This window comes from Hippocampus comes, unplaced genomic scaffold (genome assembly GCF_001891065.2).
Source record: "Hippocampus comes isolate QL1 unplaced genomic scaffold, H_comes_QL1_v1.1 scaffold130, whole genome shotgun sequence".
NCBI classification, from domain to species: Eukaryota; Metazoa; Chordata; class Actinopteri; order Syngnathiformes; family Syngnathidae; genus Hippocampus; species Hippocampus comes.
Genome location: NW_017842057.1, coordinates 188,141 through 205,160, shown reverse-complemented (window position 1 = coordinate 205,160; position 17,020 = coordinate 188,141). Strand labels below are relative to the sequence as shown.

General features: G+C 41.2%; 1 protein-coding gene across 1 annotated transcript in view; it reads right to left on the bottom strand.

The window, feature by feature from the left end:
- Positions 1–2,389: 2,389 nt before the first annotated feature.
- Positions 2,390–17,020, bottom strand: part of gle1 (GLE1 RNA export mediator) — an 18,522-nt gene continuing 3,891 nt past the window's right edge. The window contains exons 2-15 of the mRNA XM_019860991.1: positions 16,195–16,425; positions 15,781–15,933; positions 15,463–15,611; positions 15,323–15,383; positions 14,953–15,207; positions 13,182–13,401; positions 8,138–8,250; positions 7,824–8,036; positions 7,547–7,737; positions 5,639–5,768; positions 5,329–5,433; positions 3,141–3,223; positions 2,993–3,056; positions 2,390–2,697 (exon numbers count right to left, since the gene is read on the bottom strand). Of these exons, the coding sequence (XP_019716550.1) occupies positions 2,629–2,697; positions 2,993–3,056; positions 3,141–3,223; positions 5,329–5,433; positions 5,639–5,768; positions 7,547–7,737; positions 7,824–8,036; positions 8,138–8,250; positions 13,182–13,401; positions 14,953–15,207; positions 15,323–15,383; positions 15,463–15,611; positions 15,781–15,933; positions 16,195–16,425 (2,037 nt within the window). The 3' untranslated portion in view covers positions 2,390–2,628. The remainder of the gene's footprint in view (positions 2,698–2,992; positions 3,057–3,140; positions 3,224–5,328; positions 5,434–5,638; positions 5,769–7,546; positions 7,738–7,823; positions 8,037–8,137; positions 8,251–13,181; positions 13,402–14,952; positions 15,208–15,322; positions 15,384–15,462; positions 15,612–15,780; positions 15,934–16,194; positions 16,426–17,020) is intronic.

Genomic DNA, 17,020 nt, shown 5'->3' with positions numbered 1-17,020 from the left:
CAGCATAAGGCCCACTTGTGCGGTAATCATCATGTCTAATCAGTCTCTTGATGTCACACCTGTGAGGTCAATGAGAACGGCCCACTAACACACATTTAGATCGATTTGTTACCGTATTTTCCGGATTATAAATGGCAGGGGCGGGGGGGGGGGGGCTCAGTTGGGCTGGGAGTGCAATTTATACGAAGGACCGAATTAATACATTATCATGCCATTTCACGTTATTTTCATATTGCCCACAAGTGGGCGCTCTAGGTCTGTGTTGATAAGTCGACGATGAATCTGACGTAAGCGACGTAAAAGAGGAGGTGCCGCATCTTCTACCTTTGGAGGAGGAAGATTTCATTGGATTTCGTGATTTGGAGTGACACTGATGGATTGGTAAATTTGTTAGCGTGTTCTTTCTCCTATAGTTATCTGAATAACTCTTCATATGTTACGTGAACATACCAGGCACGTTTTCTCAGTACCGTTGATGCGTCATGTAACGTTAGGATATCGTACACTTATTCAGCCTGTCGTTCTCTATATTTATTTGCCTTTCAAAATGACGTCTGTTCTTGGTGTTGGATTTTATCAAGTAAATTTACAAAAAATGCGATGTATACATGTTTTTTTCTTCTTGATTATGCATTTTATGGCTGGTGCGATTTATACTCCGGACAAAACTGTAACTAAAAAACAAAACATTTCTCATGCTGTCATTATGGAGTTTTATACTTGGCGTGAGTAAATGTGATCTATCTCCCCATGATCAGAGGTGACCTGTGCATACTTTTCTGCATCTGCTGCTTCCACGGTTAATGTGAGTTTGGAAACGAGTTTTGGCTTCACTATTAAAAGGCTCCTTGGATGTGTTTTGATGAGCCCTCTGCTCCAGACCTTAATCTGTGTCAATATCGCTGCATCTATTTCCGAGTTCTGTTGTCTGTCATCAAGAGAGGATGAAGTCTGGATGGAGAATGGCGAGACAAAGTTGTGCAGGAATAATAATTAAATGGAATGCTTCAAACCAATGTATTTATGGAAAACAGTGTATTAAAAACAGGCTGTCACTGAGACTTCAAACAGCATTTGGGTAATTTGAAATGCTAGTAGTGATGGGTAGACGAGGCCTCATGAAGGATTGCGGCACACTGGGCAAACTGTATTGGCACAGTGTCAGTACTGTGTCACTGTTGAAATGGACACCTGGTGACTCTTACATCATTGCATTGCAGATTAACCAAAAAACAATACTGTTTCATTATGTTTGTATTTTGTTATTTTGTATTATTTCCATTTTAATTGAAGTTTAGTCTTTAAAGTGTATGATACACTCAGTAATGTGAACATTTGCCAATGTGAAGGTGTCGTGATTGTGAACTGATGTTGCTGATGTAAAGAGCCACTTCGCTACAGTTTTTTGGCAGTAAAGTGATACCTTATCTTTTCTTCACCAATTTCAGTAGCTTTGGAAAACACACTCAAGGTATTCTCGTGGCTGGTGTGCCAAAAAAAACAATGGTGATAGACAGACAGATAAACACATCAACTACTTATCTAAAGATCTTGTGTATGTGAATCTTGCTGTGTTGCAAAAGACCATGATGGCTCATAATCTATTTCAAAATTGCTGAATCTAATTCATGGAAGTTCAAAGTTCAAAAATGAAAACAACAAAAAAAAAAATAATCCATCAATTTTGCATTATAGAGCTTCCACGGGAATCAAACCCCCATCGTGAACTTCCGAGCACTTTGGCTGTGCAGTGTACTGACCATTGAACCAAATAACTGCCCATTTGTTTAAGGAACTTGCACCCTATAGAAAGCCCGGAAAGTGAAACTAAGTAAGGAAATCAAATATTTGCCGATATGAGATCAAAATGGTCCCACAAGGAGGAATCCTTTCTTCTTCTCTCTGGATCGCTACCACACAGACTTGAAGGGAATAACGGAGCTTCAAAAGATGCGAGATTCATTAGGCAGAATCGCAACCCGCTGACAGACGTGCTTCCGTCTAAAGTTGGAGGCCTTAGGAACACAACGGCTGCATCAGTCACATGACTTTCACTCCAAACGATCTGCGCACCGACACGGCGGTGAGGTTGCGCGAGACACATCATGATGAAATGACATTTTTATGATTTTTGGGTAAATGTGCTCAAGACGTTTCATTTGCTGCAAACATGGTTGTTTTTTTGTTTGTTTGTTTGTTTCCTAAGATTCAGTATTTGAATAATGAAAAGTAGTTTGACAACTTTATTGGAGCCTTCACACCACTGACCTCATAAAAAAAACAAAAAAAACAACCATATCTTAATAAACTATTATTACATTAATAAAAACAGTCTGTGATAATGTAAGATCTGTATTCATGGCTTTGAAGTAGCTATCATTGCGGAGAATTTTTTTTTCCGTCTTGGGTGTCATGATCAAAATTGACACATACCAAATTGATATTTTCCAGCATCATATTTATCAGTATCTTGGAGGGCAAAACATTACAAAAGGCCAAGTCCAGTATGAGGTTGCAGACAAAGTCCATCCTCTTTCCATGGTCTTGGAAGGTGACTGTGTTGCTGAGCAATATTTCAAATGTCGCTTCGAGCGGCTTCTTCCAAAGTCAACGCATTCTCTTCCAACCTCATGACCTCCAGAATATGGATGTCAGCTGGCCTTTGGGTGGACTGATCTGCCCTTCTTGAAACAAATTCTATGGATAGGACACATCAAAACATCATTCAGAGTTTCTGGCTTCATTAAAATAGACAAAAAAGAAAAATCAATTAAACTCTTAGAACATTCCTTCAATCAATCAATCAATCAATCAATAGGACGGGTTTGTTTCTCTTTCGGGGATGAAATGAGATCTCTTTTCAGATATCATGGTCTTGGATTGCATCTCTTTACTTACTCATGCATTCCATAGGTGAAGAAAACGTTTAAGTGTTGGTCTCTTTAGAGTCAGCCAAACATACAGAAGCAAACTTGAAGATTACATCTCTTACCTCAAGGAATATTCTAAGTCTGGAGACTGAGCCCATCTGTCCACTGCTGGTCACGGCTTCGATTCTGGTAACAGGTGGGCAGACAGACTTGGGTTATCATAGGAAATGTTTAAGTGTCCCTAAACTACCAGTCCATGCGAGTGTGTACCTGGGTAAGTATTGCTCTTTCAGAAGCAGGAGGACTTTCCAGAACTGCCCTTGATAGCTTTTTAACAAAGCGTGGCCGCAAACCTGAAAGAATCACAGACAAATTAGGCGTTCCAGCTCTATACTGTGAATAAATGAGGTTGGAGTCCAAACAACAAATGGAGGTCCCTTTTCCACATACAATATGGTACCTCAAGTGCAATAGTAGGGCTGTACGATTATTGTGTGTGTGTGTGTGTGTGTGTGTGTGTGTGTGTGTGTGTCTGGGGGCGGGGGGGTTAATGATTATTTTGATTGAGACTGAAATCCTGATTAAGAAAACTGATTAAGAAAATTCTACTTCTTCGTGTGTGTGTGTGGCTGGGGGGGGGAGGTTAATGATTATTGTGATTGAAACTGAAATCCTGATTAAGAAAATTATTATTAATAAACTTTGAATTTATTCTACCAAAATTAAACTACTAAAAACTCATACCCATACGTCCCTACATATTATTAATAAACTTTGAATTTATTCTACCAAAATTCAACTACTCAAAACTCCGATTATAGCCTCATACCCATACGTCCCTACACATTGAACACTTTATTCTTATGATGGGCATGGATGGGATGAGACCACTTGGAATGAGACCAGAAGTTGCGATATCAACTTTATTAAAAGGTACAACATCTAGACTTTGTTGTCATCTGGTGGTAAACTAGTAGAACGACCTGAGCTCAAAGCACGTACAGTTTGAAGCATGCACACTACGGGGTCTGAGAGAGACCACACTTAGCAAGCCTACCAGCAATTTCTTCAGCAGCGTCTTCTTCGGGATCTTCCGAACTGGTTGCCAGCCAATCGCAGGGCACAAGCACAAACCATTCACACTCACAATCACATTCCAGGATGATTTAGAGCACAGGTGTCAAAGTCATGGCCCGGGGGCCAGATCTGGTCCGTCACATCATTTTATGTGGCCCGGCAAAGCAAATCAAGCATGTCAAGTTCCATGATGCTTGCTAAAGTCTGAACCAAAATTTCAAATTGTCATATGTAATCCACAATAACAGTCATTGTTCTTGACTTCTGATTTTAAAACTAGTTATTCATCAATTTTTGTGTACTGTGTATGCAATATTTGGATGTGGTTAAATATTTATATGGTTTCCCAAAAATTCATAACGGCCCTCCAAGGCAAACCGTAACTACAATGTGGCCCGCGACAAAAATGAGTTTGACACCCCTGATTTAGAGTGTGCCATCAACCTGTTGTTCATTTTTTTGTAATGTGGGAGGAAACCGGAGTACTAGGAGAAAACCCACGCAGGCCCGAGGAGAACATGCAAACTCCACACAGGGAGGTCGGAGCTTCGAGTTGAACCCGGTACCTCTGCACTGTGAGGCCGACGTACTAACCAACGACCACCGGGCCGCCCTACTTATTATATGTCTTTTTTTTTTTTTTTTTGTTAACATTTCATTTTATTTTGTCTTTCCACTTGTATTGTTTATCCAGAAATGTTTCATTGATATGAATTTCTGAATGGGCGGCTCGGTGGACCAGTGGTTAGCGTGTCAACCTCACAGTGCAGAGGTACCGGGTTCAATTCGAAGCTCCGACCTCCCTGTGTGGAGTTTGCATGTTCTCCCCGGGCCTGCGTGGGTTTTCTCCTAGTACTCCGGTTTCCTCCCACATTCCAAAAACACGCATGACAGGCTGATTGAACACTCTGAATTGTCCCCAGGTGTGATTGTGAGTGTGGATGTTTGTTCCTCTGTGTGTGTCCCCTGCGACTGTCTGGCAACCGGTTCAGGGTGTCCCCTGCCTATTGCCCGAAGATGGCTGTGATAGGTTCCAGCACCCCCGCGACGCTTGTGAGGATAAGCGGATCGGAAAATGGAGGGATGGATGCATGGACTTTCTGAATGGGAGTCGAATTTCGAACAACCCTTTCCGGCTTGACTCCCCCTTTGCACAGTTTTGAAATTGTGCTAAATAAACAAACACTCAATCACATACGCTACATGCTACGTAAGAAACATGGTGCATTCAGGCTAATTTCACAAGGACAGAAACTTGTAAACACACCGTTCTGCACATTAATCTTTTTTCTTCAATCATAACGTAAAGATCGGGAGAAGCCAAAATCATATTCACGATTACATTTCGATTAAATGCCCAGCCTTTGTAAATCTGACTCACCTCAAGAAAGTCCAACAGTAGCGTCGCAGTGATGTCTGCAATAGGCTCCATGTTGAGCATCTGAGCCAACCAGCGCCAACCATGATTCAGACCATGAGTGGGTGACTAAAATATAAACAATATTATTCATATGCTGCTTCTGCCTTCACCGGGATATTAAAAAAAGAGAGAAGATGCGAGCAACTCTTGACTGAAAAAATTGAAATGATTAACAACATTCAAAGATGAATGCCAGAGAACGGTACAAGTGTGATCGATGACCTTGTGCTCTGTGCAAATAGACAAACCAAACTGATGAACAAGTTCCTACCGTGTGCTTGGAGTCAAATGGCCACCTCAGTTGGATGATGGCAGCGTAGAGGCGGATCATGCCGGACATCCTTTTCAGGAAACTGTCTTGGCCTTCAACCCCAGAGTCATCAACACGGTAACCAAGAATTCTGTTGAGCAAAAAACTGCCTTTTTAAAGGTGTTCTTTTCAGATTGCATGAACAACAAACAAAATGGCATTTATTTGCCTGTCCCTTTCAGACATAACAAGTAAGACATTGTCTGGTGCAAGAGCAACAATTACTTTCATCCTTCCATTTATTTTTTTTACAACTTGTCCACATTAGCTGTTTCATTATGGAGTGTGGTGAACAATTTTGCGATGGAACAGGGAAGTACAGTGGAATCCCAATTTTACGGACCCCGATTTAATGGATTTCAGATATAACAGCCAGACAACAGTGTCTGCTCCTCTGTTGTCTGTTGCTTCCAGAAATGGTCACTGTGGTTTACTGGTGCTGTGGCGCAATCAACGGACAAAGACTTGTAAAGGGATTTCTGAACTGTGCCGCTGTTGTCACAGATTTGCAGTACAGAATGGATCTGGCAAACAAACATGCCCACTGACGGCCATTTTGGCAGTTAAAGTCAATGGAAAGCATGCACATAGGATTAGCATTGCTGTAGGCACACGGCTCAAAAGGGGCATGTCGTATCGATCCATTCTCATATGGACGGCTGTTGTTTACTCGGGCTCACGTTGTGTGCACATCTCTCAAACATTCTGTACTGATTTTAGTCTGGTGTACAGTTGTTTTTCATCAAGCCTTTCTTTATGGCATTGAATGGCAACGGAAGTTTAAAAAAAAAAAAAAAAACAACAAAAAAACGAAGCCCGCTAACCATCTGCATGCCATTATCAACCCCTCAAGAAATCAGCGTGCTAAGTTTCGAAAAACTTTAAAACCTTTGCAACCAGTTTCAAGCTTCTTTTTTTTTAATATTTATTTTAAATCGACATCAAATTAGGTTGTAAGGCCCCCCTGAATTACAATGGATTTCAAACCTCTGGTCTATGGGAAGAGTGGCGCACTTCTCTAACACATTGTGCCTATGGAGCACACAAGCGCCACATGCTGGCAGCAGCAAGGTACTTCCTTGACTCCACCGTGCACCTTGAGTCTCTTTTCCGCCAATCCAAAAGACTAAATATGTCACATGGATCCATTAACTCATTCGATCCCAGCCATTTTAACTGGAGCAACCCCCTCAATCCCAGCGTTTTACTGGATTTTGACTGATTTTGCAAGGCCCACAGAATATTCTGTTCTGTTCTGTTCGGTTCTACTGCTATATAAACATGCAGCCCACCAAAATAAAGTTTAGACTCTCTTCTTTCAGCAGAAAAAAAACATTTTGTTTCTATCTTTTTCCATTCTTCAGCAATTGGCATTACAATATGGCTAAGTTTCATGAAAATGGCGATTCCTGGGCAAAAACAACGGAGAAAAACAGCTTTTTGTAAAACCATGCATTTCAAGCACGTGAGGCACCACTGCCACCTACTGGTCGCTTTTTTTTACATGATTTACAATGTAAACGGCTTATTCTCATTCACAGATTGCATCAGACCCTCCTCTCTATGACTCCAAAAAAAGACTTAGACTACAAGTACGTCCTTGGTAGGCGGGGCCTAATTTTAAAAAGATGTACAAGTACGTCTTGTGTAATGAAAGAGTTAAATATATCAGACAGACTGTTGAACATCAGCATGTAATCATTATTTGTTGTTTGTTTTTTCTGTTGTAGAAGGAAGCAACCCTCTCTGGAGTAACCGGGCAAACAAACGCAAGTGAGACACACGGGACAAAGGGATATTCAGCATTCGGCCTAGGCACAGCATTAAAAGCAGGCCTTTAACACGGCCAGGGTGACAGCAGCGACTGACCTCTGATATTCATCCACAGGTGTGCCATCCTTCATTCGGGGATAATGTGGGACCGCATAAGGACATTTTTTGTGCAGGTGGGCGAGGAAGAGGTCACCAAAGCGGGGGTGCAGCTGCCAGATCCCCGAGGCTGCCACGCCGATAGGGAAGGCTGCTTCATGATGAGACGCCACCTCTTCCTCACCTTGTTTCTACAACAAGAAATCACATGCTTTAGTCAAAAGTTGCCAACTTCGAGGATTTTCTTAAAAGACCAAACTGGTGAGTTAACACTCACCACAAATTTCTCCGCCACTTTGCAATACACAAAGTCCAAGCCCTGTGGGTGATGGGAGGGGGATATTGACTTCCCCCCTGACACCACCGCGTGTCCAGACAGCAACTTGTCGATCTTTTCAAAGATTTCTCGAAGCCGAGATCCAGAATTGGAGGAGATTTGACTGATGGGTATGGTAGCGGCTTTTTGGAGCTCCAACTTTAGTTTCTTTGTCTACATAAACAGAAATGGTGACACAGTTAAGGATTGGATCAAATGACTACCGGACAAGCACCAGGTTTCAAGAAATTGATTGATCAAGTGCTCAGACTAACCTGGACATCTTTTGATGAGCTGAGTTGTTCAATGGACTGAATGCACTGAGTGAGAGACTCCTGCAACTCCTTGTACCACTTCAATGTGGTGTCGTCTGCACTGTTCTGCAGCCCTGTTGGACGACATTCGTGTCAATCAATCCGCTCATAATGTAGTTGATAGCAGAATTCTCCTCAAGTCAGGCCAAGAAAATATACAATGCAGCTTGTCAATGATGAGTTGATACATGATGCAAAGGACCCCCGTACCAATATCCAGTTGAACCAACCATGGCAGTGACAAAGACAGTGTTGAGGCCCACCATGACATCATGCTTAGAGGCATGGCAGTGAAGAGATGTCAGTAAACAGAGCTGGATGAAGTGGAAATGAAGACGTTGAAGTTTTCTTTAGATGTGACCAGGTTGGATGGAATTGGAAATGAGCTCATCAGGGGGGGCAGCCCAGGTTAGATATTTTGGAGGCGTAGTTACAGAAAGCAGACAGAGATTGTTTGGACACATCCAGAGGAGAGAAAGGGAGCAGACTGGTTAAAAAGGTGATGAGAACGGCGCTGCCGGGAAAGAGAGCGAGCGCAAGACTTCAGAGAAGGTTGACAGATGTGGTGAGGGACGACATGAGGGCAGTGAGGGATGTTAGACAGGAGGATGCAAAAGATAGACTTTGATGGAAAAGGATGAAACACTTTGGTGACCCTAAAGGGACAAGGTGAATGGAAAACAAGAAGATGCTGTACTTTTCATCAAATGTGTTATTTTTCCATCAGATCTGGCAGGCCCCACATCTACCGAACAGTTCGACTTTGGTCTCGTCGGTGCACAGAATATTTCTCGAAAAGTCTTGGAATGATTGAAATGATTCTTGGCAAACAGTTGATGAGCCTGTGTTTTGTGGTTTTCCTTCAATACAGGTTTTTACCTTATAACATTACCAAGGGTGCCATTTTTTGTTTAGTGTCGTTCCTATGGTCAAATCTTGAATAATGACCTTAACTGAGGCCAGTTGTTTGAATGTCATTCTGTTTTTTTTTTCTTTTTTTAACCATGCCAGATGAGTCCTTTTTGCACTCTTGGATAACTTTTGCTCACTGCACCCAGGTTTTTACATTTGTGAATAATGGCCCAGACCGTCATTCGCTGAAGTCTCTTAAGCCTTGAAATTAGCTTTTTAACCTTTTCCACACAGTAAGACTTCATTTGCTTGGTTTCCGAAATCTTCTGGATCGTTTGGACTTGAAAAAATAAACCTCACAAACCACACATTAATAAACGACAGACAGTAACACAGGCGTCACCAAATCCAGTCCGCTAGGGCCTCTATCCACAAAATGTTTTAGATGTCTCCCTGCTCCAATGATTAGCTCATCAGCAAGCTCTGCAGAAGCATGATACCAATCCTAATCATTTGAACCCGGTGTTTTGGAGGAGGGAGACACCTAAAACATTTTGGATAGGTGGAGATTGTGACCCCTGGACTAAGTCGAAAACTGTAGTTAACCACAGTCAACATGTGATTTAACAAGGGAGCGAAGCACACTTCGAAGAAATCAATACAACTACTAAATGTACTATATTATGTCTTCTCTATTTTGCTAATTTGACAATTTAGGTAACTATTAATGGTTTTTCCAACAAATGTTTAAATGCTGGGACTGTGTGGAAAATGCAATACATGCAGCACATTGATTTTCACTAAAATGTGTAACATACTGTATTTTTTTTGGACCATAAAGCGTACTGAAAATGATTACATTTTCTCAAAAATTTACAGATGCCACAACACCAATGCGCCGAAGCATGTGCCGAGCACATAGAGTAATCCCTACGTTGGTTCGCGTACCGCTTTAAGACAATTACATGACCGATGCAATGAACTGCCTCGACTTGGCAAAAACGCACCAAACTGAGTTTATAAGGAAGTGCGTCTGTCAAAGGGATGCAACAGCTGAAATAATCTAAAACTCAACAGTTCCTTCTGGATGTCTTTGTAGACGATGGAGCAGGTCCAGGGGAAACAACAATTTTCTGCCGTGTGGGACCAATTTGATCTCCTTTTCAGAGAATAAGCTATTTATATCATCTCCTTTTTTTCACCAAGTTCCTCTCAGATTTTCAACTTGTCTCCTTCCATTGTAATTCAAATTAATTTCAAGGTAACTCTTAGTTCACCATTCACATTATTTTTTTGCAGGTGAAATGTCACATTTGTTTCTCTGAGCTCTCTTATAGCAACAAAAGCACCTCCTCAATCCTGAGGCGATTATCGGGCCGAGCATGAGAATGAAGTTCCCGATACACCCAGGATAAGGTCAGGGACACAGCCCTTCTCTTACTTTCTCACAGCTGCTTTGTTGATAATTAATTGGGAATCCGTAATTATTTTTGATTTATTCTCCACTTCATGTTTAAAAATCAAGCTTCCAGGAAGCAGTTGCTTGATGGGGCACTGCTGAACTTTATTCTCAAGGGCTGCCAGCCCCTCAGCATTGTGGAGAGTCAACTGATTCAGGTCCTTGAACCCTCATATTTTGCCAATAAGAAAGGTTTGTGTGGAAGTTACATTTAGTAGGAGTTGATATCGGCAATTGAGTTCATCTGAAATTTAAATGTCTTGATTTGCTTTTGGTTGAATTTTCAGACCATCAAACAAATGGTGGCCAACAAGTACCAGGAGGAACGGGAACAAGTGAACATGGAAGTACAGTGGCAGTGAGTATAACAACTGACATGGACCTCTGTGAACATGGAGGCTTACTTGGCTCTGACTTATCGCTACATTAATGAGAATTTGCAGTTGTGTTCACCAGAGTTGAGAGTACAGTACTTTCCACAGAGTCACACTGACAAAAGGGTCAAAAAGAGGCATGATGGAGGGCTGGGCCATAACCAATAAAGTAAAGTGTCTTGTGAGTGACGCAGCGGAAAACACGATAGCATCCACTCGACACCTCTAAATTCGCCACTCAATTTGCATCGCACACAGTCTTCATTTATGAGTTACAAAATCATGCATCACGCTTCAACCTTGCACACACAGGCAGCCATACAACTACTCGAACACCTGAAGTCTCGAGTCACAGACACTGCTTCCGGTCTGGAGTCTATGAGTGTGCTAACCTTAGCAACACTTCTAGACCACAGATTCAAATCACTTGGGTTCTGCAGTTCCTCAAGGTGCACTGAGGCCGTTCCCTAACTGCGGACTGAGTGTGCATGTGTCATCGGGCGCACAAACGAAGAGCTGGGACCATCAGCACAGCTCTCTACAACCACATCAGGCATGTTATTCATATTCATACATTTGTTTTTGGATATTATACTAAAATGGCTTTTTTTTTTGATGACCTGTGGAAGCGCTTGGATGATGAAGTGGGGAGACTTGGAAGAAGTGCAACTTCAGATGCAATGTCTGAAGTGCAGCAATAGTCTGAAGTGCAGCAGAGGGGAATATTGGACGGACCTCTGGTATATTGGAAGCAGACTTTTTATTCCAACCCCTCCTGCTAGCCAAAAATTTCCTGTGTACACTGGCATCATCAGTGCCATGTGAGCGTGTGCTCTCCATGTCAGGCAAAATGGCTTGCAAGAAATGCAACAGAATTAATTTTAAAAACATTGGGAAAAATATGCTGTTTTGAATTTTTTTAAAAATTATCAAGACAAAAAGTCCACAAGCATCCTCATTCACATCATTTTCACTTAGATTTTCACATTATAATACATGTTCACATTATTTACCAAAATAATCCAATATGAATGCAAAGACTTGAATGACATTATTGTATACGCGAGGTCATCAAATCTGTGTGAGGTCAGTCTGGCAAGTGGCTTGCCTGCAGCGATTTTTAAAGTCCAGCAATTGTCAGTATTCAGCGAGACTGTATCAACACAGTGTGTCATTGTGCCACCATGCTTCATGACGCCTCACCGACACATTACTCGCGTCCATGTTTTCGTCATTCCAGAACTAGCACTATTTCCTGCTTCCGTCTCTAAGAATAGTTGGAATTGAAGTACTTTTAACCGAATACTGCGGTCAGATGCAAGCATTTCAGCAGTTAAGCATATATGGCGTAGCGGTTTCCAATGTTACAATATGGGACATCTAGGTAAAGGACACAGTCGCTTTCCAATAGCTGCCAGGGGAAAAAAAGTTGGATAACGGCAAGTGCATTGACTTGTTTACAGCTGTTGAACTGTTGCCGATAGCATTTAGCATTAGCCAAAGTAATAAAACAACCACCGGTCACCAGAATGACGCACACAGGGTTCCCACACTTCTGTTGATATTGTTGTTCATCTTCCACACTATGAGTAAAGTTATCACAACATAAACTAATAAATGCCACACCCAAGCTTTGGAGCAGTTTCCACAATTGTACCTATATTTTGTAGATTTAACCAAATTGCGTCAATGTAACCAAATACCATAGCAAATTGGATGCAAAAAATGAACAGCTCTCTCACAACTGCAAATCAATTGCCATCATTCACCCCAAAAGAGACGTTCAAAAGAACGACTCATTCGTGAACGTCACAACACCAATACAAGATCTCAATTGAATGTTTACGCCCAAATGACTTTTAATGCCAAGCAAATCAAGACGATGGAACTGACTAATGAGCAGCTGATGGCATAGCAGAATAGCGCTAAATCTTTCTCTCTCTCTTAAAAATAAACAAATAAATAAATAAATAAATAAAGGCAATTACAATAAACTATTTAACGTATGATACTTCACAAAGATAATGCACCTTAGAAATTCATCCACAAAAACGTTTTAAAATAGATATTGCACTAAATAATACAGGGTGCCTCATGGTACGAAAAATACGGTAACTGCATATTGTATTTAGACAGCATCCCCGCAATATGGCATGACTTGTATGTAAATAATACAAACATTTCTACCAACTGTTTGGTACAGATAAATAAATTACTTGGTATTTTCGCAACAGAGGGACTTTCGCCAATTGTTATGAAAATTTTGATTTTTTTTTTTTAATGTTCTGTCTGTCTGTGATTTAGCTGTTGAGTTTCCCACCTTGCTTCTGTGCTCGCTCTTTGGCTAACTGCTCCGCCTTCTTTTGTGCTTCCTGCTGCGTCTTCAGCTCCACCAGCTTCCTCTGAGACTCCGCCAACTCTTTCTTCTTCTCCTCTTCCTGAGCTTTGGCTGCTTCTTCCTGCATTAAGCGGATCTGAGTCCGCATTTCATGTAGGGCCCTCTCTGCCACCGTCATGTCTTCCACGCTGGGATATTGCCCCTGTAAAGATGGTTGAATGAATAAGACAAGTCTAATGCTCAGGTGGTTCTTGATAGCTTGATTTCTTCACATTGTTCACATATTTTAGAAATATTTGTGTAGCATGTTTGTACTCAAGTCATATCAACCACTTATTGAGGTTTAACATTTAGAAAAGGGAGAGCCAACTGGAGGCCCCTCACCCACACTCGGACTGGCCCTCGACTCATCTTTGAAAGTAAAAAGGTTCACTGTTGCTGAGCCATTGAAAGGTGTAATATCAGCGTGAGCCACAACTGAGCAGACATCGCTCAACAGCGTCTCCAGGCCTCAAAACACAAATCTAGGCCTCAAAATACAAATCTCAAAAGCATACAACGGTGAATCTTTTGAGCCCACACTGATGGTAGTTCATTTAAGGTGCATGGGGATTTAGTAATTATGTGGTCTCAAAAAACATTGATATATTCAACGCTCAACAGTGATACAAACACGTGTGGTTGCTTAACTGGCTTTGCATTTTCATGCAAAATCAGGAATCAGTTGTCATGTCATAATTTTCCCATCAATTACGTCATTGGTCGGATCCGCGTTACAAGACAATCGAGCAAACAATCTTGTTCACTTCGGGGACGTTGTGTGCTCTCATCATTAATAATCCAAAATTTCTCATCATACACAGAAGGCTTTTTTTCCCCAATATTTATAAATCATTTAGCATTTTTATTTTTGGTTGGGGGGGGGGGGCATTTTCGTTGTATTGAATGTTTGAGTGTTTTGGGGAGAATTTTTAGGGTTTAATTATTTATTCCGAAATCATTTCAACAGGAGTCAATTACACATGTGTTTTGGCTATTTCTGAGCCAGCTCTGTCCTAATCCTTCATGGATAGTGGGGGTGGACTGTACACTCAATAAACAAGTTGTTTAAATAGATCGGTCCATCTTCTGAATGAATCAGTTATCGTTTTTTAACTTGCTGATCAGTAATTTGCTCTAAATCCTTATTGTGGAAAGCCTAGCTGAAATGTCTTTCAGCGGATGTTTATTTCACAACTTTTCAGATTTGCAAAATGCTGAAGTTCAAAGGTTTTTTTTTTAACATATTAGACAAGACTTTTTTTTTAATTCCAACAAAAAAATCAGGGAGATCCCAGCATCATCAGCATGTCTTAAAAAGTTAAATGAAAACTTCAAGAAGAGCTTCCTGTTTTTTTCTACAGTGAATAAGGGCTTTCCAAAACTTCAAAATAACTGAAATGTTACTCACTAAATGAAAACTTCAAGAAGAGCTTCCTGTTTTTTTTCATTTTGTTTTAGTTTCAAACAAAAACAAAATGTGCAGAGTGTTTCCAAGGTCATCAACAACTTTATAAAGCTAACTGAAAAGGGAAATAAATAGTTCTCTGACAGGAACACTGTTTTAAATTGATCTCTGATTGGCGTCAGATTTTCTGAACAAGGCCGATGATAATATTCGTCAAAATGCTGAAAATCAGTGGCCGGAATACTTAAACAACAATGTATTTAGTCTGATGTGTTTTCTTTTTTAATTGAAAAACTTTACACTGACCTCTGCTGTCTTTCGAACAACCTCGGACACCTGGGAGCACAGTTGGTTCCCACGAGTGCTGTAGGTGCCAACACTTGATAGGACAGCGGTTTGAGTCTGGGTTGAGGGTTCCAGAAGCTGGTTGAGCTGCAGGATTTCCTCTTGAATGGAGTTGAGGTTCCGCAGCCTCTCTTTGCCTTCAACCAGCCGCTGTCGTTCCAGCTCTGCCTCCCTCAGACGCTGCTGCTCCACCTCTCTCAGGCGGAGATTTTGGATCTTTGAGTCAAAAGACAAGGCATTTACATGGAAATCATACACTTTCCAAGTATTTCAAATGTATAGTATGTGGATGTGCTCGGCTTGGATGAAATAAGTCACGCTGTGAAAATACCTTCAATCTGTGGCGTTGCTCTTCCTTCAGCTTCTCTTGACGTCCAATGCTCTCTTTTGTTCTGCAGTAGAGAAATGTCAAAAACCATGAAAAGAAAAGCCTAGCAGACATACTTTCATATGTTGGTCAAGTAATCTCACTCTCTATCTATCATATCCAGCATGCTCTGGTATTCTTGTCTCTGCTTCAACTCCATGAGTTCCTCGAAGCGCTTCAGCTGCTCCGACTCAGCAGTCGCCACCATCATCACCAGCTTCTCCAGCCGCTCCTGATGTACTCTGAATGCCATCTAAGCCACACAAAAATAACATGCACCGTTAGGATTCAATGTGTTGTGAAAAAAAAATGTACCAACTTACACTTTGATTTAACATGATCAAGAATGGAACACCCCAAAGAAAATCTCAGCAGTCCCAGATGAACCAGAATGAGGGGAAAATACATGATTAGGTTCGGACCTTTGCTTTTTTATGTTGCTCCTCTTCAAATGTAAGAATGGATCCAGCCATCGCCATGGCTTCAGGGGAGAGCAAGGACATAGTTGGCGAGGACAAGGGACTGATGATTTCATCGACATTGCTTTTTGGAGCCTGGTGGTTTTCATCATCATTCTGACGTCAAGAAAGCATGGAAACAAGAGTTCCAAAGAGTTTCATTCATGTAAGTAATCACAAGATATTCAGCTTTAATTAAATCACACTTTTTGAATGTTAACTATGTCAATTCACATGAGTTTTGATGTACGCAGGAAAATTCCATTTAGCAAATTAAAATAGGAAACACAAAAAGTAATACAAAGTGAAACACCGTTTAATAAAATTACAATTATTTCATTTCCAAGATCTTATCATCATCTTCAAAATGGGACTTGCCTGTTCTTCCTCAGCCTTCAAAGATAGTGTTAGACTGATTGTGTTGTGCTTGACTGTTACATCATGGGTTGATCCATTGGAGGACACAGAGACAGTCAACCCAGGACTGGACTGACCAGAGCTAAAACTCAAACCAACAGCCGCCTGTGGGGACTTGGAGTTGAGGTTTTGCAGTATGACTCCAGACTGCGATGACAAACTGAGCGAGTCTTCATAACCTGACAAAATGTCCTGCAGAACAAAAAAACGTATAGAAAAAAAATACACAACACCGCTATTAAAAAAGTCCTTCCTGAAAATAACGGGAATTAAGTGAATTAAACTGAACTATATAAGATGTTCGGAAAAATCACTGTGCACTGATTTTATTAATGGATGTGTTTGAGGATAAACGAGAAAAAGTGGTACTAATCAAAACATTCTCATTTGACTTTCCGAGCATGCTGTATTAGTCGGTCGGGTGTCACCGTCCTCGTGCTTAGGTTTGATTTTGACAAAAATAAATAAATAAATAAATCACATGGATGAGGGATCAGTCAGATGAAAAGTGGACTTTCCTGAAAATATTTTGCGATACATACACACACACACACACACACACACACACACACACACATATATATACATATTAAAAAAAAAATAAAAAATCCTCGTCTCACCCCTCGGGTGGTGTCCGTCCCCCATTCAGCTCGGGTCCTCTACCAGAGGCCAGGAAGCCTGAGGGTTCTGCGCAGTATCCTTGCTGTTCCCAGCACTGCACATTTCTGGACTGAGATGTCCGATTTTGTTCCCGGGATCTGTTGCAACCACTCATCTAGTTTGGGGG